General features: G+C 57.5%; 1 protein-coding gene across 1 annotated transcript; it reads left to right on the forward strand.

Moving 5' to 3' along the window:
- Positions 1-127: 127 nt before the first annotated feature.
- C2H1orf167 (chromosome 2 C1orf167 homolog) lies at positions 128-21,035 on the forward strand. Its single transcript, XM_058661010.1, is given in 19 exon segments — positions 128-235; positions 4,238-5,331; positions 5,440-5,483; positions 5,893-6,106; positions 6,745-6,899; positions 7,738-7,853; positions 8,260-8,446; positions 12,148-12,323; positions 12,698-12,884; positions 14,061-14,471; positions 15,049-15,257; positions 16,457-16,574; positions 16,765-17,172; positions 17,640-17,889; positions 19,368-19,458; positions 19,760-19,922; positions 20,027-20,162; positions 20,165-20,243; positions 20,974-21,035. Coding segments are annotated over 18 exon segments (3,924 nt in total). The 5' UTR covers positions 128-235; positions 4,238-4,413.
- The last annotated feature ends 840 nt before the right edge of the window (positions 21,036-21,875 follow it).

Genomic DNA, 21,875 nt, shown 5'->3' on the forward strand with positions numbered 1-21,875 from the left:
GGGGCGGGGCCAGTGCCCGCGGTTCCTTTGGGGGCGTGGCCGGCCTCGGGGCGGGGCTAGAGTCCGCGGTTCCCTTGGGGGCGGGGCCAGCACGGGGCAGCCTCGCTCTGCAGTCTCGTTGTTTGCGCCCCTTCGCCTGCCAGGGTCGTTAGCCGTCCGCCACCGAGGTCCCCCTCAGGTTCTGACCGGTCGGCTCGAGGGAGGACCCAAGGAGGACTGACGCCCGAGTAGGCAGGTCCGAGAGTAGATCGAAGGTGGAGGGAGGCTGCCAATGCCCTGGAGTGGACGCGGGTGTCGAGGGAGGCTGGGTGCAGCGTAGGGACTGGTGAGCCAGGCTTGTTTGTGAGTGTGCAGGGCTCAGGGGTCAGCAGGGACCTGGATGGCAGACTAAACAACACAATGAATTGTTCGCAGGAGGGTAGTGCCTTTTTTTTTTTTTTTTTTAGCATTTGTTTGAAAGAATTGCAGAGGCAGAAAGGGAGAGCTCTTCCATCCACTGGTTCACTCCTCAAATGGTCACCACGGAATTGGGGAGAGGCCAAAGCCAGGAGCTTCTTCCTGGGCTCCCACCTGGATGCAGGGTTGCAAGCCCTTGGGCATCATCCACTGCTTTCCTAGGTGCATTGAGAGGGAGCTGGATGGGAAGTGGAGCAGCCAGGACTAGTACAAGTCCTCATATGGGATGCTGGCATCACATGGTGGCTTAACATGCTGCACCACAATGCTGGACTCTTAATGCCAGTTTTAAAATCCCTGCTATGTGCCAGCAACTAGAGCGGGATGAGAAGGGGACCACAGAACCCATCCTTGTGTGTCTCGGGGTCCGCCGGAGAAGAGACCAGTTCCTCAGAACAGGGGGAAGGAATGAAAAGTGGGTGCTGAGGGACTGCCACCAGGGACAGAACAGGGGAAGGCTCCCTGTGATAGGCGTGGCAAAGGCTGAGGGAGAGAGGGACCAAGCCCCAGGTAGAAGACACAAAAGCATCAAGGCCCTGGGTGGGAGCAAGAGTGCTGGGACGGAGGAGCAACAGGGGTGGGGTGTTCTGTTGAGTAACAAGCCTATTCACATAACAGGCCACCTGCCAGCCCCTCAGTGTGGCCTCAAACCCCTACAGACGACTCTGCGTTGATGTGAGACATGATCTGACCTCTGTGGGCTCTGTGCGTATAGGGACCTGGACCAGTTGGGAGGAAGAGGTGATGCTGGGTTGGCCCAGGGAAGCTGGGGCTAGCTGCACAGGGTCAGATCCTGGATGCCTTGGCAGGGTAGAGGTTGCAGCTGAGCTGTCACAGTGTGAAGGAGAGCCCAGTGGCTCCAGGATTTTCATCTGAGGCACCTGAGGCTACAGCTGCCAGCTGTTTAGAGGTGGGATATGGCTACAACGAGAGTTGAATTTGGGTGGAGGGACAGTGTAAGTTTGATTTTTATTTACTTGGAAGGCAGATGGGGCTAGTGCTGTGGCATAGCGAGTAAAGTCTCAGGCTGTAATGCCAGCATCCTATGTGGGTTCTGGTTCAAGTCCTGTCTGCTCCACTTCTGATCCAGCTCCCTGCTTACATGCCTGGGAAAGCTGCAGAAGATGGCCCGTATTTTGGGTCACTGCCAACCATGTGGGATCCCATATGGTCACCAGTTCTAATCCCGGCTGCCCCACTTCCCATCCAGCTCCCTGCTTCTGGCCTGGGATGGCAGTGGAGGAAGGCCCAAAGCCCTGGGAACCTGCACCTACATGAGAGACCTGGAAGAGGCTCCTGGCTCCTGGCATTGGGCAGGCTCATCTCCGGCCATTGCGGCCACTTGGGGAATGGATGGATCTTCCTCTCTGTCTCTCCTCTTCTCTGTATATCTGACTTTCCAACAAAAATAAAATAAATCTTTTTTTTAAAAGTGAGTAAATTAAATTAAATTTAAAAAGCCAGAGACAAAATCAGAAATTTTCCATGGGTTTGCTCACTCTCAAATGCCTACAACTAGGGCTAAAGCAAGCCAAAGCCAGAAACCCAGAATTCCATGTGCTTGAGCCATCACCTGCCCTCTCCCAGGATGAGCCACAAGAGGAAGCCGGAACCGAGAGGAGCCGGGATGCAAACCCAGCACTCCAGTGGGGGTGCAGGTTTCTCATTGGTATCATTTTTTTTTCATTTTAAAGACTTTTATTTGAAAGACAGAGTTACAAAGAAAGAGAGAGAGAGAGAAATCCTGCATCTGTTAGCTCTCTAATGCCCATGACAGCTAGGGCTGGGCCAGGCCAGAGCCGGGAGCCTGAAAGACAATCCAGCTCTCCCTTGCGGTGGCCATGTGTACATCAGCTGAAATCAGAAGCAGAACCACCAGGACTCAAACCAGGCACTCGTGGCTTGTAGAGACCCCAAGAGGCATTTTGCTCAAGATGGCCAACAGCCTGTCCTGGGAGTCTGATCCTGAGCGGCCTCTTAGGCTGCCCCAAGCTTGAAGGCAGTGATCTTGGAGAGAGGACTCCCTGGGCTGGATCACTGCTTCCAGCCATGCCTACCTGCTCAGAGCAGGCAGAGTAGACTCCAGTTCATCAAGCAGATGTGGCAAAAGGAAGGAGGGGGCTCGAACAGGGTGATCCTTAAAGCTGTGAGAGGAGGGACTGAGGCAGGAGGTGGGTCCAAGCTGGGGTCCCCTGAGAAAGGAGTGTGGAATCAAAGTGCTGGAGGAAGGGACTGGAAGGTCTGGGAACGGATCCTGCCTGCGTTCCGGATGACCAGGCCTGCAGGTTCTCACAGGAGCAGGTGGCTGAGCAGGAGAACAAGGTTAGGGGAGACCAGGAGTCCTTGGAGGCCTCCATGTGCATGGGGCCTCATGGAAGAAGAAGGCAGGTTATATGTTGGTGGTGACAATGGAAGAATGGTCTGGAAGCAGCAACAGGAAACAAGGGAAAAAGACAGGTCCTCCCCTCCCGGCCCCCATCACGAGAGCAGGTGGCTAAGGAGCAGGGCCTCAGGGGACAGCGGGGATCAGCAGGTGGTGCTTGGAAGAGTGGGCCCTGGAAGGCAACAGAGACAGAGCAGTGCTGGGGCCAGGACAGGAGGGATAGGGGAGGCACTTGAAGGGCAGCAGGGGCTACCCCACCATATGAGCTGGCAGTGGAGAGTGGGGGGCTTGGGTGGAAGCCAGAACACCCTGTCCTCTCCCCACAGAGCCCTTTGGATCAGAGCAGGAACACTGCTGCTGCCCCACAGTCCATGGAGTCGAGGCCTGAGGCTGGACAGAAGGAAAATGCGCCCCCAGGATCTGCTATCCCCCTGAGGCCAGGCAAGGCACCTAGTGGCTTCCCCCACAGACCAGCTCAGGGTCTGCTGATCCCAGAGGGGAGCATCCAGGGTCAGCTGGGAGTAGGCCAGAGGCTTCCCAGCCTGGAGCCAAGGGGGAGGGTTCCAGGCACATGGCCTGGGCCAGGGCGAGGGTGGGGAATATGGGGAACAGGAGAGGGCCTGTCTGTTGTCCCTGCCAAAAATGCCCTCTCCCTGCCCCCACCCCACTAGGTCAGTCTGCCAGGGCTTGTGGGACAGGGACCTCCCTGCTCTGGCTCCAGTTGCTGTGAGAAGGCCCAGGAGCTGGTCCAGCCTAGGGCAGGGGCAGCTCAGGAACAGATGCAGGTTTTCAGGCACGTCCCAACTTGTTTGGTTCCCAGCTGTGTGACCATGGGGCAGGCTGCTGACCTGCTCCAAGCTGAGCTTTAGTTTCTGTCTACAAAGATGGCCATGTCACAGCCTACTGTACTACCTACCAGGCCCAGATCCACAAGTCCTTGCCTGGCTGGTTCCTAGGGCAGCCCTCTGTGACTACATGACTGCTCAGAACTCCCAGGCTCCGGGGCCCGCAGCTTCCTTCACTTGTTTGCTTAAGGCCACAGATGCTCATCTCACCTTCTTTCCTTTGCCCCCTCTTCCGTGCCAGGGACTCTACCTCTGCAGCTCACCTGAGTCTTGTTTCCCTCACCGCTGCCACCCCCAATCCCAGCCTTGGCCCCCATGGATCTCTCAGCCACCTCCACGCTCCAGCCCCACCCCACCCTCGCACTGGTCTGTGCTCAATATAGCACTGTGCCAAATCTTGATGCCACTTGGCTCCAGGAGTCCTAGGGCTGCCTAGCTGGAGGCAGAAAGACAGCAGACCCCTCAAGTCCTGGCTCCCTCCCACATGAGGCCTGGAAAGCACCCCTATCCACCTGAGTCCCTCTCAAGCTATGACTGTCACTCCTCTTTTCAGAACCATGGAGAGTGCCGCGGAGCCTGCACAGTAGCCTTGACTGGTGGGGGCAGTCCAAGAGCAGAGAGCATGCCACTGCAGCTTCCCCAAGAATGATGCTGTATCAGGAGCCCTCTCCAGTCCAGACTAACCTGACCAGCGCTAGGCACCCATTGAGCCTGGGCCTGAAGGATGCGATGGGCCTGGCAGCCAATGCAAGCTGCCTGCAGCAGAGCAACATGCAGCCCCGGGCCTTGGGTCTCCAGCAGAGCAACCTGAGATTCGGTGACATCAGCAGCCCTGCCTCCCAGGGAGGCTTTCGGTCCCACAGGCCGACCAGGGCAAACCCCCTTCCCAGAGGACCAATGACTAGCCCATGTCCTGGCCTAGGGTGGGCCCAGCTGCAGGCTGCAGACACCCTCTGGTCAGGATATAGGCCTGCTGCTGGCTGTGCCCCCCTCTATGAGTGTCCCAGGCCCGGCTCCAGATGGAGGTGTGGCCAGCAGAGTGAACCCTCTAGGCTTACTGGGGAACCCCTCACGCTGAAGGACCTGTCTGGCCCTGCTCAGGCTCAGGCCCCATCACGCACTGCTGTTTCCCAGCTGCTGGCCTCAGTGCAACACCTGGAGCACCAAACAGCCTGTCTCAGGCACCCAGAAACCCTGGAGGTCCCAGGCACTGCACGGAGAGGTGCCCAAAGCTACAGTGGCTGGGGACTCTCTGACCACCCCCAGCCTAGCCAGCCTGCCCTGGCTTCCTGGGATAAAAGGTGTCCTCAGGGCCCCAAGGACTGCGAACGATCACCCCCAGCCCTCAGGGCACATGGCAAGTTAGTGTCACCTGAGGTCACTATACAAGGGCTCTCTGGGGTTTGCCTTGACTCTGGGCAGGGCTTCCTCTCTGCTCAACGCCTAGAGCCAAGAGAGAGTGGCAGGAGATGGCAAGAGGGGCCCAAACTATGTTCCTCAGCCTTCTCTAGGGCAGCCCAGGGAGCCTTACCTGGGCCAGAAGGTGGGGCAGGGGTCCCCCGGGAGCAGGCCAGCAGGGAGAAGGAGAGGCCGGCTTCTGGTCCCTGCTGCCTGCCAGACACAGCCTTGCCGAGGAGAGCACTGCAGGTAAAGGCTGGAGGAGGCTGGGCAGGGGGTGGCTGGGATGCTCCCCACCCCACTCCCTCGGGCTGGTGGCGGCTGTCCTGCTCCTGGCCTGTCCTCTTTCTTTCTCAGAGCAAGACCCCATGTGCTGCAGTGCCAGAGTCCCAGGCTGCCGGGTAAAGTCATAGCTATGGGGTAGGGAGTGAGGGGAGTGAGGGTCAAGGGTAGGGGTTGCCCTTCTGAGAGAGCTCCTGATAATGAGACAGTGGTAGCAGAGTTACAGAAGCGGGCCCTCTGTTTATGGGGCTTCTGCTATGGATGCCTAGGACCAGGGGCATGGGCCTAGCTGCTCCCAGGTTTGGGACCCTGGAAGCCACAGCTTCCTGAGGCTGTTGGCAGACGAGGCATCATCCGCCCCACCTCCAGGAGCTCTCTTGTCTGGGGTTTCCAGGTGTGGCTGTCCACATCAGGCAAGTTCTCCCAGGCTGTGGCTAGCATTTTAGCTGTGGCCTGGGCTTCCCCTGAGGGACTGCTGGACAGGCTGCGTGGCCACCCTCCAGCCCATCAGCCCTGATCTGTCCCCAGCTGGCAGCTGCTGTGCAGGTGTTTCCAAGCCTGGCGGCATTTGGCGCAAGAACGAGGGATGGCGGTGGTGACATTGGCAGTGGCACTGGGCCGCCGGCAGCTGTTGCAGAAAGGCCTGCGGGCACTACGCTGGGCACTGCAGCTGCGGGATGCCCAGCTGGAGGCCGCGGGGCAGCGACACAGGAAGGCCCTGCTGGCCCGGAGCTTCCGAGAGGTCAGTGGTCTCTGCTGCAGAGGTACAAACTGAAGGGCTGGCGATCTGGGGAGGAGGCTCTGGGTCCTGGACGACCCTGCCCCAGGATAACCAGGCCGCACCTCGGCAATACTCGGCAGAGCAGTGTGTCATTAGCAGTCCTGACAGGAACCTGCTCTGTGTGGGTTCAAATCCCAGCCTTGGTTGCTTTCTGGCCATGTGGCCTTGGGCAAGTTATTTCACCTATGAATGCCTCAGTCTCTATCTGTAGAATGGGGTAATAATAATATCAGTCTTTTGGGGGTTGCCATGAAGTTAAGTGAATGAATGGATGTCAAGGACTCAGAACTCTGCCTCACACATGGCAAGCACTCTGTGGTTGCTGCTCCTGATTGGTGGGTTGCCAGCCAGCACGGGCAGGTGCGTTCATGTTCCACCCTCCTTGGCAGAGAATGTTCTAGGAGGGCCCAATGTCTTGCTCCCAGGGAAAGCCCTGCCTCTTGGGAGAGCTCCATTTGCTCGTCTATACTTTCCCCAGGAGGGTGCAGAGTGGACTGAGGTCAAGGCCTTGGAGTGTGGCAGAAACATCAGTTTTATCCCTTGGGAGGTGCTGATCAGGCTGTCGCCAACAATCCCTTTCCCCTTCTGTCTTAACCCAGTGGAGAAGCCTGGCCCTGCAGCGGCCACGTCCAAGTTGCATCAGGAGCAGCAGCCACATGCAGGCGAGGTCAGGCTCATGCCCGCCTGGAAAAGGCCAGGGCCACGGCCGCTGCCTGGGAGGACAGCCAGCGATGGAACCCAGCTGGAGAAGCAGGTCAGCAGGGACCCCCAGGCTGGTCAGCACGGCCTGCCTACGCCCAGCCTTGTCCTTGCTGGCCTGCATTTTCCTTCCCCACTGGAGAGCAGGGATGCATGGAGCAGTTGTCTGCAAAGATGCATGGCTGCTGTGCACCACTGCTGCCTGCAGGGGCCGCCACACAGCCTGACAGCTGAGCAGCAGGTGCACTGAGGCTTTGCCATGTGGGAGGCTGCAGGATGCGCTTCAGTAGGGTGTTTATAAATACCTGAAATCTTCCCCCTGCATTTTTCTTTTTCCCTTTTTGAGATTTACTTATTTCAAAGGCAGAGAGATAGAGAGGGAGAGAATGTTTGTCTGCTGGGTCACTCCTCTGACAGCCACCAGGGCAGAGGCTAGTGCAGGACCAACCTTTTCAACAAAAATTAATAAACCCTTAAAGTAATTCTTTCAATATTTATTTTAACGCTTGATTGCAAAAAGTCCAAATAGGGATAGTCATTGGCCTAGGGTTAACCCACTGGTTAGTGTGCCCGTGTCCAACCAACCCTGGAGTGCCAGGGTTCAAGTCCCAGCTCCAGCTCCTGATTTCAGCTTCCTGCTAACGCAAACCCTGGGAGGCAACAGCGATGGCTCGAATAGTTGGAGACCTTGGTTGTTTTGACCTGGCTCAGCCCTGGCCATTGCAGGCATTCATGGGAGTAAACTAGAGCATTGGGAGTGAGACAGACTGTCTAGAAGCCAGCTGGGGGGTGGGGGAGGGCAGACAGTGCCATCTGAGGCCAGGGCAGACAGGGGAGGGGACCAAGGGGCATCCCTGGGCATCAGCTTCTCACTGGGCAACTTCACCCTTAAGCCCAGGGAGCCTGCAGAAGGAGACAGGAGCCTGGCATACTGTGACGTGCCCTGGGCAGAGACCAGATGACAGGGGCAGCACAGCCCAGGTCCCTCAGGCTCTGCGACCGCTGACAGGTGAGATGAGGGGCGGAAGTCACTGGGAAGTGGAGCGGCAGAGCCAGGCCAAGCCAGGTGGGTGGAGCCTCTGCGGGAAGGTTTTTTGAGTGTTCGCTTTGGTGACTTGTCCGACCCTGTCCTTCGAACCTCGCGGTGACCTGGGCTGGGTACTGTAGCCACTTGACCCTTGGAGAACTCAGGTGACAGCTGGAGGACAGAGAGTGACAGGTGTGCCTCTGCGCTAGTGTCCTGGAGGCACTAACTGACAATACCCTCCCTACCCCGGGTGGGAGGCATTGATTGCTGGACTTCACTTCCCTCCAGAGCTGGGGAGGCCAGGTGGGAGGTGGGAGCCAGGCCGGACCGTGTCCTGGCACTCCTCTGTACTTGATCTCTCGTTTCTCTCTCTTCTCCCTCCCTCCAGTTTTCCTCCTGTGCTGTCATCAGAAGCAGTGGCCTGTGCAGAAGAGGGCAGTCCCAGGAGAGGCCACACAGAGGACTCCGAGGAACCGGGGGCGCCTCCAGGCCTGGCGTGGTCACTCTCATGCCGGTGCAGACTCGCCTGGAGGGGCCTCTGTGGACCTCAAGCACCAGAGAGCCTGGCTGTGCAGGTCGGGGGGACATGGAGAACGCTTTGTCAGCTCCTGTGCCCTCTAGTGAGAGAAAGGTGTCTCATGGTGACATGCCTGAGACACAGCCAGGGCCTAGGGTGTGGGGAGAGGCCTGGACCCCGCCTCCCTGGTGCACCCCAGCAGGTGAGGGAACAGATCAGAAGTAAGCAGTCATGTGGCAGGGTACAGCTACCACCTGACAAGGGAAGGAACAGATCCTTATATGTTTGTTTTTCCTCTTTATATTTGCATTATTATTATTTAAAATTTATTTATTTTATGGGAAAGGTAGGTATATAGAGAGGAGGAGAGACAAAGAGGAAGATCACCCATCTGCTGATTCACTCCCCAAATGACCACAATGGCTGGAGCTGAGACAATCTGAATCCAGGAGCTTCTTCTGGGTCTCCCACATGGGTGTAGGGTCCCAAGACTTTGGGCCATTCATGACTGCTTTCCCAGGCCACAGGCAGGGAGCTTGATGGGAAACAGGGCCACTGGGATTAGAACTGGCGCCCATATGGGATCCCAGAGCATGCATGCAAGGCGAGGACTTTAGCCATTAGACTACCATGCCAGGCCCTATTATTTTTAAGATTTATTTTAAATTTTTACTGGAAAGACAGATATACAGAGAGGAGAGACAGAAAGATCTTCCATTCACTGGTTCACTCCCCAAGTGAACACAACAGCTGACGTTGAGCCTATCTGAGACCAGGAGCCAGGAGGTGCTTCCAGCACTCCCACATGGGTTCAGAGTCCCAAGACTTTGGACCATCCTCTCCTGCTTTTCCAGGCCACAGGCAGGGAGCTGGATGGGAGGTGGGGCAGCTGGAACACGAGCCAGCAGCCAGATGGGGTCCTGGCACATGCAAGCTGAGGATTTAGCCACCAGGCCACTGCACCAGACCCATGGCTATATTCTTATTCTGAGGCCTTTCTATTTTTTTGGCAAGATTTATTTATTTATTTTTAATTTGAAAATCAGACTTATATAAAAAAAAAAGGAGAAACAGAGAGATAGGTCTTCCATCTGCTGGTTCACTCCCCAAATGTCCAGAGATGGGCTAATCCCAAGCTGAGAGCCGGGGGCTTTCACATGGGTGCAGAGGCCCAACCACTTGAGTCAGCCTCTGTTGCTTTCCCAGGCCAGAAGCCAAGAGCCAGATCAGAAGTGAATCAACTAGGGCTCAAACCAGTGCCCATAAATGAAATGCTTGAGCCGCAGGCAGAGGATTGGCACACTCGGCCACGGCAGCAGCCCTGAGGCCTTTCTTGTCTTGCACAAAGCTGAGGTGCACCGGATGGCAAGCCACAGCGTACTGTGGTCATCTTAACCTCTATTCCTGTTGCTTGCTTCCACTTCCCCAGAGAGCAGAATTCAACGCAGAGGCATGGGTACGGTGCACAGTGAAAGTGGGATTCATTTAAGAGGGAGAGATAACACATTCGTGTGTGGGAATGGACCATCCCACATACACAGAGACCATCCTGGGCAGGTCTGGGGGAAGGGGAAGCTTGAGAAGGACAAGTGCAAAGAAGGGCCCTGCACACCTCCTCTGGGAGGTGGGGTGGAGCCCCATGGGCTATCCAAACGGGGTGCAGCCTGGGGAGCCCTGCGAGTGCGGGCCTGTCATGGAGCCTCCGCGTGGGGTTTAACCCATGCAGCCATCATGAGATCTCTTTGTTGCTCCCGCAGAGGACATAGGTACATCCTGGGACACAAAGTGGGGGTCTGGAGCCGCCAAGCAGGTCTGGCAGAAATTCCAGGTCACCTGTTCCTTCCAAACTTTCTTGCCTGGTTCCCCACACTGCCACCAGTTCCATGAATCCCACCTCCTGGGGAATTTGCTTCTTGGGTGTCCTGCACATAGTCTCCCGTAAATACGTTGGCTTGCATTCCAGAAAAACAGTGGCTGTTTTCAGTAACATGGCCACAGTGCCATGCTCACACCTAAAAAATGGACTGTCATTCAGGCACCTGACCTATGTTCAGATGTCCAGTTGTGTGGCCAGTGTGTGTGGTGTTGGAATTTGAGGATTGTATGTGGGAGACCCAGAAAAAGCTCTTGGCTCCTGGCTTTGGATTGGTTCATCTCTGACTGTTGTGGCCATTTGGTGAGTGAACCAGCAAATGGAAGATCTTTTTCCAATAGAAATAATTTAAAAAATAATTGGGCCTGGCGCAGTAACCTAACATCTAAAGTCCTCACCTTGCATGCGTGCTCTGGGATTCCATATGGCTGCTGGTTCTAATCCCGGCAGCCCCATTTCCCATCCAACTCCCTGCTTGTGGCCTGGGAAAGCAGTCGAGGACGGCCCAAAGCCTTGGGACCCTGTACTCGCATGGGAGACCTGGAAGAAGCTCCTATCTCAGCTCCAGTCATTGCGGCCACTTGGGAAGTGAACCAGAAGAAGGAAAAGCTTCTTTTCTGTCTCTCCTCTTCTCTGTACATCTCACTTTCCAACAAAATTAAATAAATCTTTTAAAAAAATAGAACTTGAGAGCTAAAGAAGGTCCATGGGCAAGCGCAGTGGCATAACAAGCGGCTATAAGCACTGGCATCCCACACAGGTGTTAGTTGTGTCCCACTGCCCACTTCTGATCCAGCTCCCTGCTTTTGTCCTTTGAAAGCAGCAGAGGATGGCTCAAGTCCTTGGGTGTCTACCACCCATGTAGGACACGGGGAGGAAGCTCCTGGCTCCTGGCTTTGGATTGGCTCAGAAGTTGTGGCCACTTGGGGAGTGAACTAGCAGATGGAAGATTTTTCTCAGTGTCTCTCCTTCTCTCTGTGAATCTGCCTTTCCAATAAAACTAGATGAAAGGCTCCGAGGCAGCAGCTAGCCAAGCCTCGAGGTCTGTGATGTTCTCCACGCCGTGTCCCTTGCACTGCTTAAGGAACCAGGGTGTGTGCCCAGCAGTACAGCTTTTCCTGGCCATTTTTTTTCTCATGTGAGGCAGGAATCCCTGTTGGGGTTCACCCCCAGATGTTCACCGTGATGTGGCAGGAAGCCGCTCACATGAGTGTCACTGCTGCCTGCCTGGCTGAAGCTGAGTCAGGACCTTGACCCCAATCCTCTCATGTGTCAGTGGGCATCTTATTTTTTTTTTTTTTTAAGAAAAGATCCATTTATTTGAAAAGCAGATTTACAGATAGAGTGAGAGATGTGGAAAGATTTTCCATCTGTTGGTTCACTCCCCAAATGGCCCCAACTGCTGGGGCTGAGGCACACACACAAGCCAGGAGCCTAGAACTCCATGTAGGTCTCCCAGGCATTTGGGACCATCTTTTACTGCTCTCTCAGGCATGCTAGCAGGCAGCTAAATTGGAAGCAGGGCAGCCAGAACTCAAACCAGCACCCATATGGGATGCCGGCTCCGCAGGCAGAAGCTTAGCTTGCTACACCACAACACCAGCCCTTAAACACTTATCAAATAGGGACCAAGAGCGAGCTCAGTAGGCCCTGTAGGAGGCTGGTGGGGCCATCCAGGCACCCAGACATGATAACGTCACAGTCGGAGCAAGCTATGCCCTGCTGTCTGCATAGCAATCTCAGTTTACAGATGAGAAAATTAAAGGTTGCAGAAGTAAAATGGTTTGGCTTACCCAAGGGCTTGGGTGGTTTGTGCCTGGCAGGTGGCAGACAGCTGTAGCTGGTCACTGGTCGTTATCTGGGGACTTGCTTTTGGCCTCTCTTAGGTGCTTTGGAGCATGGCAGAAGTTTGTGCAAAGAGGGGCCCAGCACCGAAGCTGCCTGGCTGACTTCCGGACAGGGACCTTAAGGGTGTGTCTGCAACAGTGGGTCCGGATGAAGCAGCTCCGGGCCTCGGATGGTGTGAAGGTGACCCTGCTGTCCCTCCGCCAGCAGGAGGCAGGTGAGCAGGTGGCTGCCGGGGTGGGGGGGCCTCCACGCCTCTGGGCCGGGGCCCCGGGGCCCTTCCCCTGAAGCCCTCATGGGATTTGTGGGGACTCCAGATAGGAGCAGGTAGAACTGGGCACTTTCTGGGGGTGCAGGCTGCCTAGCGTGTAGACCTGGTACCCTTCCTCCCATCACCAGCTCACTCCTTGTTGGACAGCTTGGGGCCCTGCTCTGGAGGGAGCAACCGGGCTGACAGCCAATGCGCAGCTCTAGGGAAGCCAGGATCTGGGAGACCACGCACAGGGGAAGGTTGGGGCTGAGGGGAGGGGCAGCGCCCAGGGGGGTGGTGTAGGATCCAGAGGGGTTCATCTGTCTCCTAACTGTTTCCAGGGAATACGGCCTTCTGTATCCCAGCCCCAGGAGCCTCTACTTCCAGGGTCCTAGGGGAGGGGGCTCTGCCCCAGAGGCTGCTCTCTGGGCGAGACCCAGTCTCACTGCAGGAAGCCTGCCGGAGACTGGCCCTCCAGCGGGTACTGCTGCTCTGGAAGACACGGGTGACCCAGCGCCAGCAGGCTGAGTAGGTGTCTAGGAGCATGGGACCCTGGGTTTGCCTGGAGGGGTACAGATGGCATAAGGGGTGTCCCACGCAGCCCTGGCTGTGTCCTGTTGCTCCCTGCCCTGCAGACAACAGGTCCCTAAGAAGCAGTGATAAAGTAGAGAACCACCAGGTCATGAGCAGCTGGGGACCTAAAACTGGGCCCCACCAAGATGACTGCCGCAGGAGGAAGTTGCCTCTTGCCCAGCTCCCTGCCTGATGTGCACTCCTGATGGCAGCAACCATGTTTTTGCCTCACTGCTGTCTTAGCACAGCAGGTGCCTGGGGGCTAGCAGGCATAGAACAAAGTTCTGCAGAGATAGAGCTGGGGCCAGACCTCCTGTCCCCTGCCCCATGTCTTCATTCCACAGCCACATGCTAGAAAGTGCGCTGTGAATCAGGAGCCAGGAGGTCCCGCAGTTGACACGACACCACCGTCCCTGCTGATAGCCCAGGCTGAGAACTACAGGGAGCAGAGGGGAGAAGCAGGGAGGGACCAGCTCCGCCGCCTAGGTGCCAGCAGGGACAGCAGCCAGCAGCTGCAGGGGCTTTGGAAGCCACACCCCGGCACCCCTCATCCCCACCCTCACAGGGTACACTTGGACCCCAGGGCCTTTGGGTAGACAGACCCCTGGAATTCCAGAAGAACTCAACACACCACAAGCCTCAGAATGTGGCCCTGCCTCCCCAGGGCCGTCCTCTGGCACAGCCACCATCTCCCTATGTTGGACCTGGGGCTGCTCTGCTGGCTGTAGAGGAGTCCAGAGCTGCTGTTCTTCTGGGCTTGGGGAGATGGTGCTTCTCTGGGTCTTGGTTTGCCTTTCTTGGCCCCTGAGCAGGAAGAGGAGTTGTGGGGGTGATCATGTATGTGGACGTGGGCTCAGGGATCCTTGGGCCTGGGGTCCAACTCAGCCCTAGAAAGGTGGTGATGTGTAGTAAGATCAACCAGGGGGTGTCACTGGGGGGCTCTGGAAGCCCAGGCCACACAGGCAGACCTCTGGGGCTGTACCCCAGTGGGCTGCGTGACTGCATGCAGCCGGGTTGGGAGGTGTTGAGCTCTGTCCTGTCCCTCCATTTTGACCCCCAGCGGTTGGGTTGGGGTAACCTGGCTTGGCCAAGGGATAAGAAAGCACCTGGGTTCTCACCTGCCCTCTCCAGTTTCTTCTTCCACAGCATGCAGCAGCGGACAATGTGTGCCATCCTCAGGCGCTGGCGCTGGAGGCCATGGGGTCCAGGCACCCCAATATGCAGCCCCCGAACCGCCTCTGCCCTGGAGCCACTGCACAGCATCCTGGGAGGAAAGGCCTCGCTGGAGAAGGTGATGGGGCAGGGGTGCATGGTGAACTGGACGGTGGGTGGAGAGAGCAGGTACAGGGCTTGGACTGAGGGACCCAGGACTGCACATCACTCTCCCCAGGCCCCCAGCGTCCCTGTCCTCCTGGAGACACTGGTGGGCTTTCTACGGGCAGCTGGGCAGCAGCGGCAGGGGCAGTGCCTTCTGCTGTGGCGGGTGCGGGCCCAGCAGTCTCGGGGTGCAGCAAGGTGGTGCCGACACACCCTTCAGAGGCGGTAGGCACCTGTCCCCAGGAAGCGTGAACTCTGCTGTGTGCCCAGAGTCCACATCCCTGGGGTGCCCCTCCCCCACCCCAATCACCTTCACCCCAGACACCTCCTGCTGATTCAGCTGCCAGGGCCGGGTCATTTCTTCTCTGGGAGACTTCAACTGCTGTGGCAACCTCATTTATTTCCTCATATGCTTAAGACGCTTAGGAGGGGCTTACCCGGGTTCTAATCCCAGCTCTGGCCCTTGCTGGCTGTGTCATGTGGGGCAAGTTGCACAGCATCTCACAGGTCTGCCTACCTGTGAAAAGGGGTGGTGATGTTCATTGCCATGGGCATTAGCCAGGCTAGATATGGACATCCTCCGGCCATATGTCTGGTCACGGCTGGCAAGGGGAGCCCAGGGCTTGGTATTGGGTCTGGGGTCCCTTCCTGTCCTCACTGCCTGTCCCTGCAACCCAAGGAACCCACTCTCCTCTACTGTGGAAACAGGGGGAAGTCACCCCAAGGCCCTCCCTGTTGCTGAGGTTGGAGGAGGGGAAGAGACGGGATGTTGGGTCCTCAGGGTGGACATGCCCCTTCCCAGTGTCCTCCTTGGCTGGAGCCACTGGGCAGCAGCCCAAAGGGCCAGGAGAGAACAGGCTGCCCGCCAGACCTGTGCACGGAGCTGCAGGGCCGCACTGGGTCTGTGGCGGCGACGGCTAGCGCAGCGGCAAGAGGCCCAACAGCAAGCTGGGGAGCGGGACTCGGTGCTGGCACGAAGGGCCCTATGCTGTTGGCATGCCTACTGGCAGAGTGAGTTGAGACCCGCCCAGGGCAGGGGAACCACGGTGGACAGAGGGCCAGGGTCTGTTGGGGAGACCCCGTGTTCCATGTTCCAGGGCCCAGGGTGAGGATGAGGATGGGACAGCATGCAGGGTCCACCCAGGACCGAGGGGCTGGGACTCTGGGGTCCAGAAAGGCATCCTTAGTCTTAGCTTGCTCCTCTGTAAAATGGAGAAATTGTCTCTAACTCATGGACTCATCCCATGGCCTAGAACTCAGGTGTTGAGAGGTGTTACCACCTTCATCATCATCTTCATACCTGGCATCGTCTCCTGCCCTCCAGGAGCCACAGAGCTCTGAGTTGGGGAGGGGAGAGCAGGGGCACTGTGCAGGACATAGACACCAGGCAGTAGGCATCACGGGGGCCACTGGGGGAGCTACCCATGCATGGACACACCTTAGACAAGGCTGCCACCAAGGACTGGGCTGCTCTGGGCAGTGCCCATCCTGTCCTCAGCCATTGCAACCCAGCAGGAATGTTGGTCTGGGTTGACTAGACCTCATTTTTTTTTTTTTTTTTAAGATTTACTTATTTTATTGGAAAGGCAGATGTACACAGAGGAGGAGAGACAGAGAGGAAGACTTTCCGTCCAGTGCTTCACTTCCCAAGCAGCCACAACGGCCGGTGCTGCCCCAATCCGAAGCCAGGAGCCAGGAACTTCTTTCTGGGTTTCCCACACGGGTGCAGGGTCTCAAGGCTTTGGGCCGTCCTCGACTGCTTTTCCCAGGCCACAAGCAGAGAGCTGGATGGGAAGTGGAGCTGCCAGGATTAGAACCAGCGCCCATGTGGGATCCCAGCGCATTCAAGGCCAGGACCTTAACCATTACGCTATCGCACCGGGCCCAACCAGACCTCATTTTAGCTTGCTCCAAGAAAACTTGGAAAACTTGCTTCCGAGAAAACTTGGAAATCTAGATTCCTCTGATTCCTAAACATAGATTTAAAAAGAAGAAGAAAAAGGGAAATACCGTTATCCTCACCCCTGCCAATGACTGTGAACTGGGTTAGTGTGGTAACAGACGCCTGTGACAGGACAGTCACCCCCACACACAGAAGGGACCGCCTCTGTCCCCCTCTGGGCTGGAGGACAGAGGGCTGGCGGAACAGGGCCTGGAGGTAGGGGAGTTGGCGGAGCGCCCAGCAGCACCACAGTGTCTCGCCGGCCCAGGACAGCAGAAACTGCGTGAGTGGTACCAGAGGCATGAGCGACACCACCAGCGGAGCCTACGCAGGGTCACGTTCCGGGGCTGGCGGCAGGCGGCCGCTCAGCGGAGATGCATGCAGAGGTGAATGGGCCTGGGGGAGGAGGAAGAGGAGGAGTCGGCCATTCCCAACTCAGAAGCAGCACCCACGAGAGTGGGGAGGGCCGGAAGGGAGACCCCTACTTGGGGATAAAGGGCAGCGCCACAACCTCCCACCACCTGCCTTGAGGAGTGGCAAGCCAGCAGGGGCCCTCCTCTGCCTCTTGTTTTCCAGCCACTTCCGGGCCTGGTGTGAGGCTGCGCGGGGCACCAGTGTGCTCCAGGCCCAGTGGCGAGCCTTCCGGGATGGCCTGCAGAGGACGATGCTGCGGGCTGCCTTTGCCACATGGCAGGAAGCCTGGGCAGCTGCACTGCACATGTGCATCCGGCATCAGCCTGTGGTGCAGGCCTCCAGGGCCTGCTGGAGAAGCCTTGGGCAGTGGGGCTGGGCAGACAGGCAGCTGCTGGGGACCCAGCCGCAGCACGCCCTTGGAGCGTGGCGACAGGCCCTGGGCCAGTGCTGTGAGACTCAACAGCAGGCGGAAGGGAGAACGGGGGCCCTGCATTGGATCCCGTGGGTGTGTGCGCCCCACTCTGTCCACATCAGCACAAAACCTGATGCAGCTCAGACGCTGAGCACCCGGTGAGTACCTGGGGTCTGAGAGCAGCTCCACGCTGGGCGCTGGAGCATCTGGGGACGGGTAATGGAATGTCTTGTGGCTGGGTAACAGGATAGGTTGGAGGCGACAGAGAAATGCCACCCTGGTCACTGCAGCTAGCCCTGGCATCAAGCCCCAGCTCTGCCACCTTCTAGTAAAGCTGCAGTGTTGCACTGCAGGGTGGCCGTGTGCTAACTTGGCAGGACAGACCTGCCCTGCCAGGGTATGTAGCACTGGTGCTGGGTAGGGAGGAAGGCAGAATGTGCCTGGCAGCACTGCCTTCCCTCTGCCTCCCAACTGGGTGCTTGTCTTTGTTGTGGGCTGTTTTGTCCCATGCAGGCTGCTTACCAGGCCTGCATCTCCCAAGGGAGGGCAGGAGTATGGGGCTTTGCCCGGGGAGGATTCCTTACAGGCCTAGCCCTGGAGTCCCGGCCCGGCTGTTCTCCTGCAGGGTCCCAAAGGCCCAGGCCCCATCAGCAGCCCAGCAGCATGTCCAGCGAGCTGCCGCTACTCCCACCCAGGTCCAGCAAGCTGGGCTTAGGTGCCTGCAGATCCACTGGGCCCAGTGGCGGACTGCACTGTTCCAAGTGCGGCTGGAGCAGAAGGCCGAGGCGCAGGAAGCTGGTCTCATGCACCAGCCTGGGATGTCCAGCAGAGAGAGCCTCCTGTTGCTGCTGGATGCCCCGGCCCCATGGAAGCAGGTGAGGGGGAGCCTGGGGGAATGAGGTGCAGAAGCAACTCTCAAGACCAGTGGCCTTTAGAATCGGCTCATTTCAGCCCATGGTGGCAACATGGCTAACCAATTCCCTAAAGGCACAACAGCGTGTGGATGGCGGCCATTCCCAGCTCCTGGCTCTCTGGCCCACCAGCAGGTACCTGCTGAGCACTTGGTATCTGGCCAGAGAACCCACCGAGGATTACAGGGCAGGCACTTACTTTCATGATCACCCAATACCCACCTTGGTGCCATGCAGAACCCCCTCCCCACACATACACACAGCAGCAGTCAACGTTTTGCTTTTCTTATTGGAAAAATAAAATATGCTTAATACAAGAAAACCAGAGTACAAACAAACCCAAAATTTCATCCTTGATTCTGCCCCAAAGGTGGGTGTCACTTCCCCTGGAGACCAAAAACCGTTAGTTCTGACACCAGCAAAGGGGGACGAGAGGTTGACTACCGAGCAGGAGGGGACCTGCATAGCAGCCTGGGGAGTCACTGAGGGACATGGCCCTAAAGCTAGTGGCAGGTGAAGTTGTGTGATGGCATTGCTAAAAGTCCTGGTGCAGAACGCTGTGCTTAGACGGAATGGAAAGAACTCAGACTGCAGAGCTGTGCCAGCCTCAGCGTCTGGGGTACCAAGGCATTTTAATTCTAGGTGTGCTGCAGGGCAGTTCTTCTAGAAGTCCATCCCATTCCTGTAAGTAAGATAAGGACTCCCCACACTGATGAGAAACCGAGGCTGACAAAAACAAAGCAGATGCTGTCACAGGCCCCTCCTTCCAACACAGGAATCTGTGTCTCCAAGCAGCCCTCTCCTGACAAGACCCCTGGGTGAACGGCAGCTTGTGTAGCAGGGCTTGGGCTCTGGCACTTCTTGGGCAAACTTTCAGCACTGTCAGGTTTGGGAGTTGGCAGGTAGCAGGCTATGCCAGTGCTGGGGACAGACAAATCCCCTAGCAGAATGCCCGGTTCTAGTACCAGCTTCCTGCTCATGTGCCTGGGAGGCAGTGAATGAGGGGCCAAATATTTGGTTCCTGCCACCCACCTGCAGCCCAGCTGTCAGCTTCGCCCTGGTCCCATGCTGGCCATTGTGGGCACTTGGAGAGTGAGTCAGCACATGGAATGGCTTACTCTGCCTTTCAAATGAATAATATTTTTATTCATAATAATTTTATGAATAATTTTTTTTAAAGATAAGCTTAAGTGGGAAGATCAAAGATCATTAGCCACCTTCCAGGGCTGTACCCAACACAAAAAACACTTAGTGGCTCATTTCTAGGACAGGTGAAGGAAAAGGCAATGGGTTCCTGCTGGCCACACTACTCCTGGGCATTCCCTAGGCAACATGACCCACCTCATCTGTGCACACCAAGTAGGAGACCTGGAGAAGGGTGTAAAAGCACCCCACTTGGTTGCCCAGGGACACTGGGGTGATTTGCCCCTCTGTCCCCTCAGACTCACAGCTGCTGGACACCAGCCACAGGACCAACACATGAGCACAGCCATGATGACCAGAGGACACCAGAGGAAACAGCCTGGATGCAGAGTAAGGGGACCCAGGAGGTAGCTGAGGGGCGAAGGCGTTGCCAGTCTGGAATCATCTCTGTACTTGCTTTTCTCCCACCCACGTCCTCTTCCCGAGTACTCTGAGAGAACAACTTCTGCCTTGTCCATTGTTTCTCCCCGGGCAGCAGTCCAGAGAGCTGGGGCCCTGAGATGTGGCAATAAGGGGGAAAGTGCAGTGCTCCACTCCACACCTCTGTGGGCCCTGTCACAGCCCACAGTGCAGGTACAAAGCTGCTTTCCTGAACCCACACAGTGATCTCTGACTCCACTCGCCCTTCCAGGTGGTGCGGGGAGTCCCCCCAGCCCCAGCTTCCAGCTCTGGCTGCAGTGGCCTGGAGGCAGCAGCTGGGCCCCAGGCCTGTCCCTGTGGATCAGACCTGGCTGGCCCTCCGGCAGCCCTGAGACCAGAGTCCTCCAAAGGAAAGTCTACCCGAGGCGACTCGGGTAAGGGCAGTGTGTGTGCAAATGTATGCAAGACAGAGGTAGTAGGTAGATAGGGCAGTGAGGGGCTTGTCTGAGATTGGAACTGAGCCCTCTTCCACCCCCAGCATCCAGGAGGCGCAGGCCCCGGCCAGCGGCCCAGCCCTCCTCCCTGGTCACGAAGCGGTCCGGTTGTGCTCAGCAGACAGGCAGCAGCACACGAAGCGAGGGAAGCTTGAAGCTCTGCTTAGCCAGCACCAGGCTGCCTGGCAGGTCAGGTGCCTGGCAGTTGCCTGGCAGCGCTGGATGGATACTCGAGGGGCACAGCAGCTGGGACGGACCCTGGTAAGTGGATGTGGCCCCTCTGACCCACACTGAATGGGGTTCTAGGGCACAACCCATCCCATGCTCCCCTCAACCCAAGCCCCTAGAACCAGTGTCTCTAGGCCAGAAACCACCACTAACACACTTCTTGGTGGACACTCAACTTGTCACATCCCTCTCACCTCAAGGCCCAGCAGGGGCAGCAGAGGCAGCAGGAGCTGGGAGCTGGGGAGCATAAGGCAGGAGCCTTTCTCTGCCAACTGTCCCCACAGCTTCGGCAGTGGTATCTGGGATGGGCCTGGCAGACATGGCGACACCAAGTCGTGAGGCTGCGGGTGACTCGGCGCCTACAGCAGCAAGAGGACAGCCGGTTCCTTTCCCAGGTACCGGGGGCAGGGAGGGGGCGGCCCCTGCCTGCTCTTCCCCAACCAGTGCCACTGCTGAACCGAGGGGTTCCCACTCGCTGCCACCAGGGCACCTTTGGTTTCAAGGGCGGGGGCAGGCTGGCTTAGAGACCACACAACGTGGATCCTGCAGCCCCTGATCAGAGAACCTGCGTTCAATCCAGTCTCACTCGCTCCCTCGGTCGCTGTCCTGAGATTGCTCGCAGCAGCCTGAAGCAGGCCTCGGTCCCAAGTGACCACTCCCTCTGGCAGCCTCCCAAAGCACCGGCCAGACCTCTCCCCTGACCTCTGCACTTGACCTGGACAGACAGAGGCCCGTTCTGCCCCACCCTTACCTTCCCCACCAGGGGGACAGAACGCTATGGGCACAGGTATTCCTCGGGCCCTGGACAGAGGTGGAAACAAGTAGCCCTTCTACCCTGTCCCTGACTCCAGGCCTTCGCGAAGTCACACTGGCACCTAACAGCTGGACCCAAGGACAGGAGTCCTCTCCCACCAGCCTGGGAGCCTTGAGCAGGCTGGAGCTGCCCAGCCTCGGGGGCGGCAGGCTTGAAGCTGAATGGGGGCCTGCAATCACCATGGGAATTTGCTCCTGTAAAACACAAGCAGAACCAAGCCCAGCTTTCAGGGAAGGTGCTGTGTCCCACACACCTGGGGGTGGGCTGGCACAGGGACCAGCCTCTGGAGCGCTGAAGGACAATAAAAGATTCCCCAGGTTCTCACTCCTTCTCTCACTCAGATGCGTACAAGATTGCCTGGGCCACAGCCAGCTGGGTCTGCAAGGGAAGTGGAAGTTCCACACTGCTGTGTGTATCCAGCCTTCCCCTCCCTCCACCCCCATCCTCATCCAGGCGCAGGGCTTCCAGAGTCCTGGCCAAAGCTGGGCTCGGCTCAGGGAAGCTCATCTGCCATGGACAGGTGCACCCATCCTTCCACGACTAGGGGGAAGGGAAGGCCAAGGGCTCTGCCCAGAACAAAGGTTCAGATAACCTTCAACCGTGAAGGGACAGACACTTTCCCTTGAGCCATCATAATGCAGGCAGGGCTCAGACAGCAGCACAAAAGAAAGGCGGAGACGGCCAGCTGATCCCTCAGGTACCCCTCAGGTACAGGTGGCGGGATACCCTAGAACCAGCCAGCATTAGCCAAGGGCCTGTGCAGAAGCAAGCTAGCACCAGTGAGAACGGTAGGGAAGCTATGCCTCATCCGCCCCAAGCCAACAGGGCCCAGCAGCCATATTCCCAGGGAC

Source organism: Ochotona princeps, chromosome 2 (assembly GCF_030435755.1).
Source record: "Ochotona princeps isolate mOchPri1 chromosome 2, mOchPri1.hap1, whole genome shotgun sequence".
Taxonomy (NCBI): domain Eukaryota; kingdom Metazoa; phylum Chordata; class Mammalia; order Lagomorpha; family Ochotonidae; genus Ochotona; species Ochotona princeps.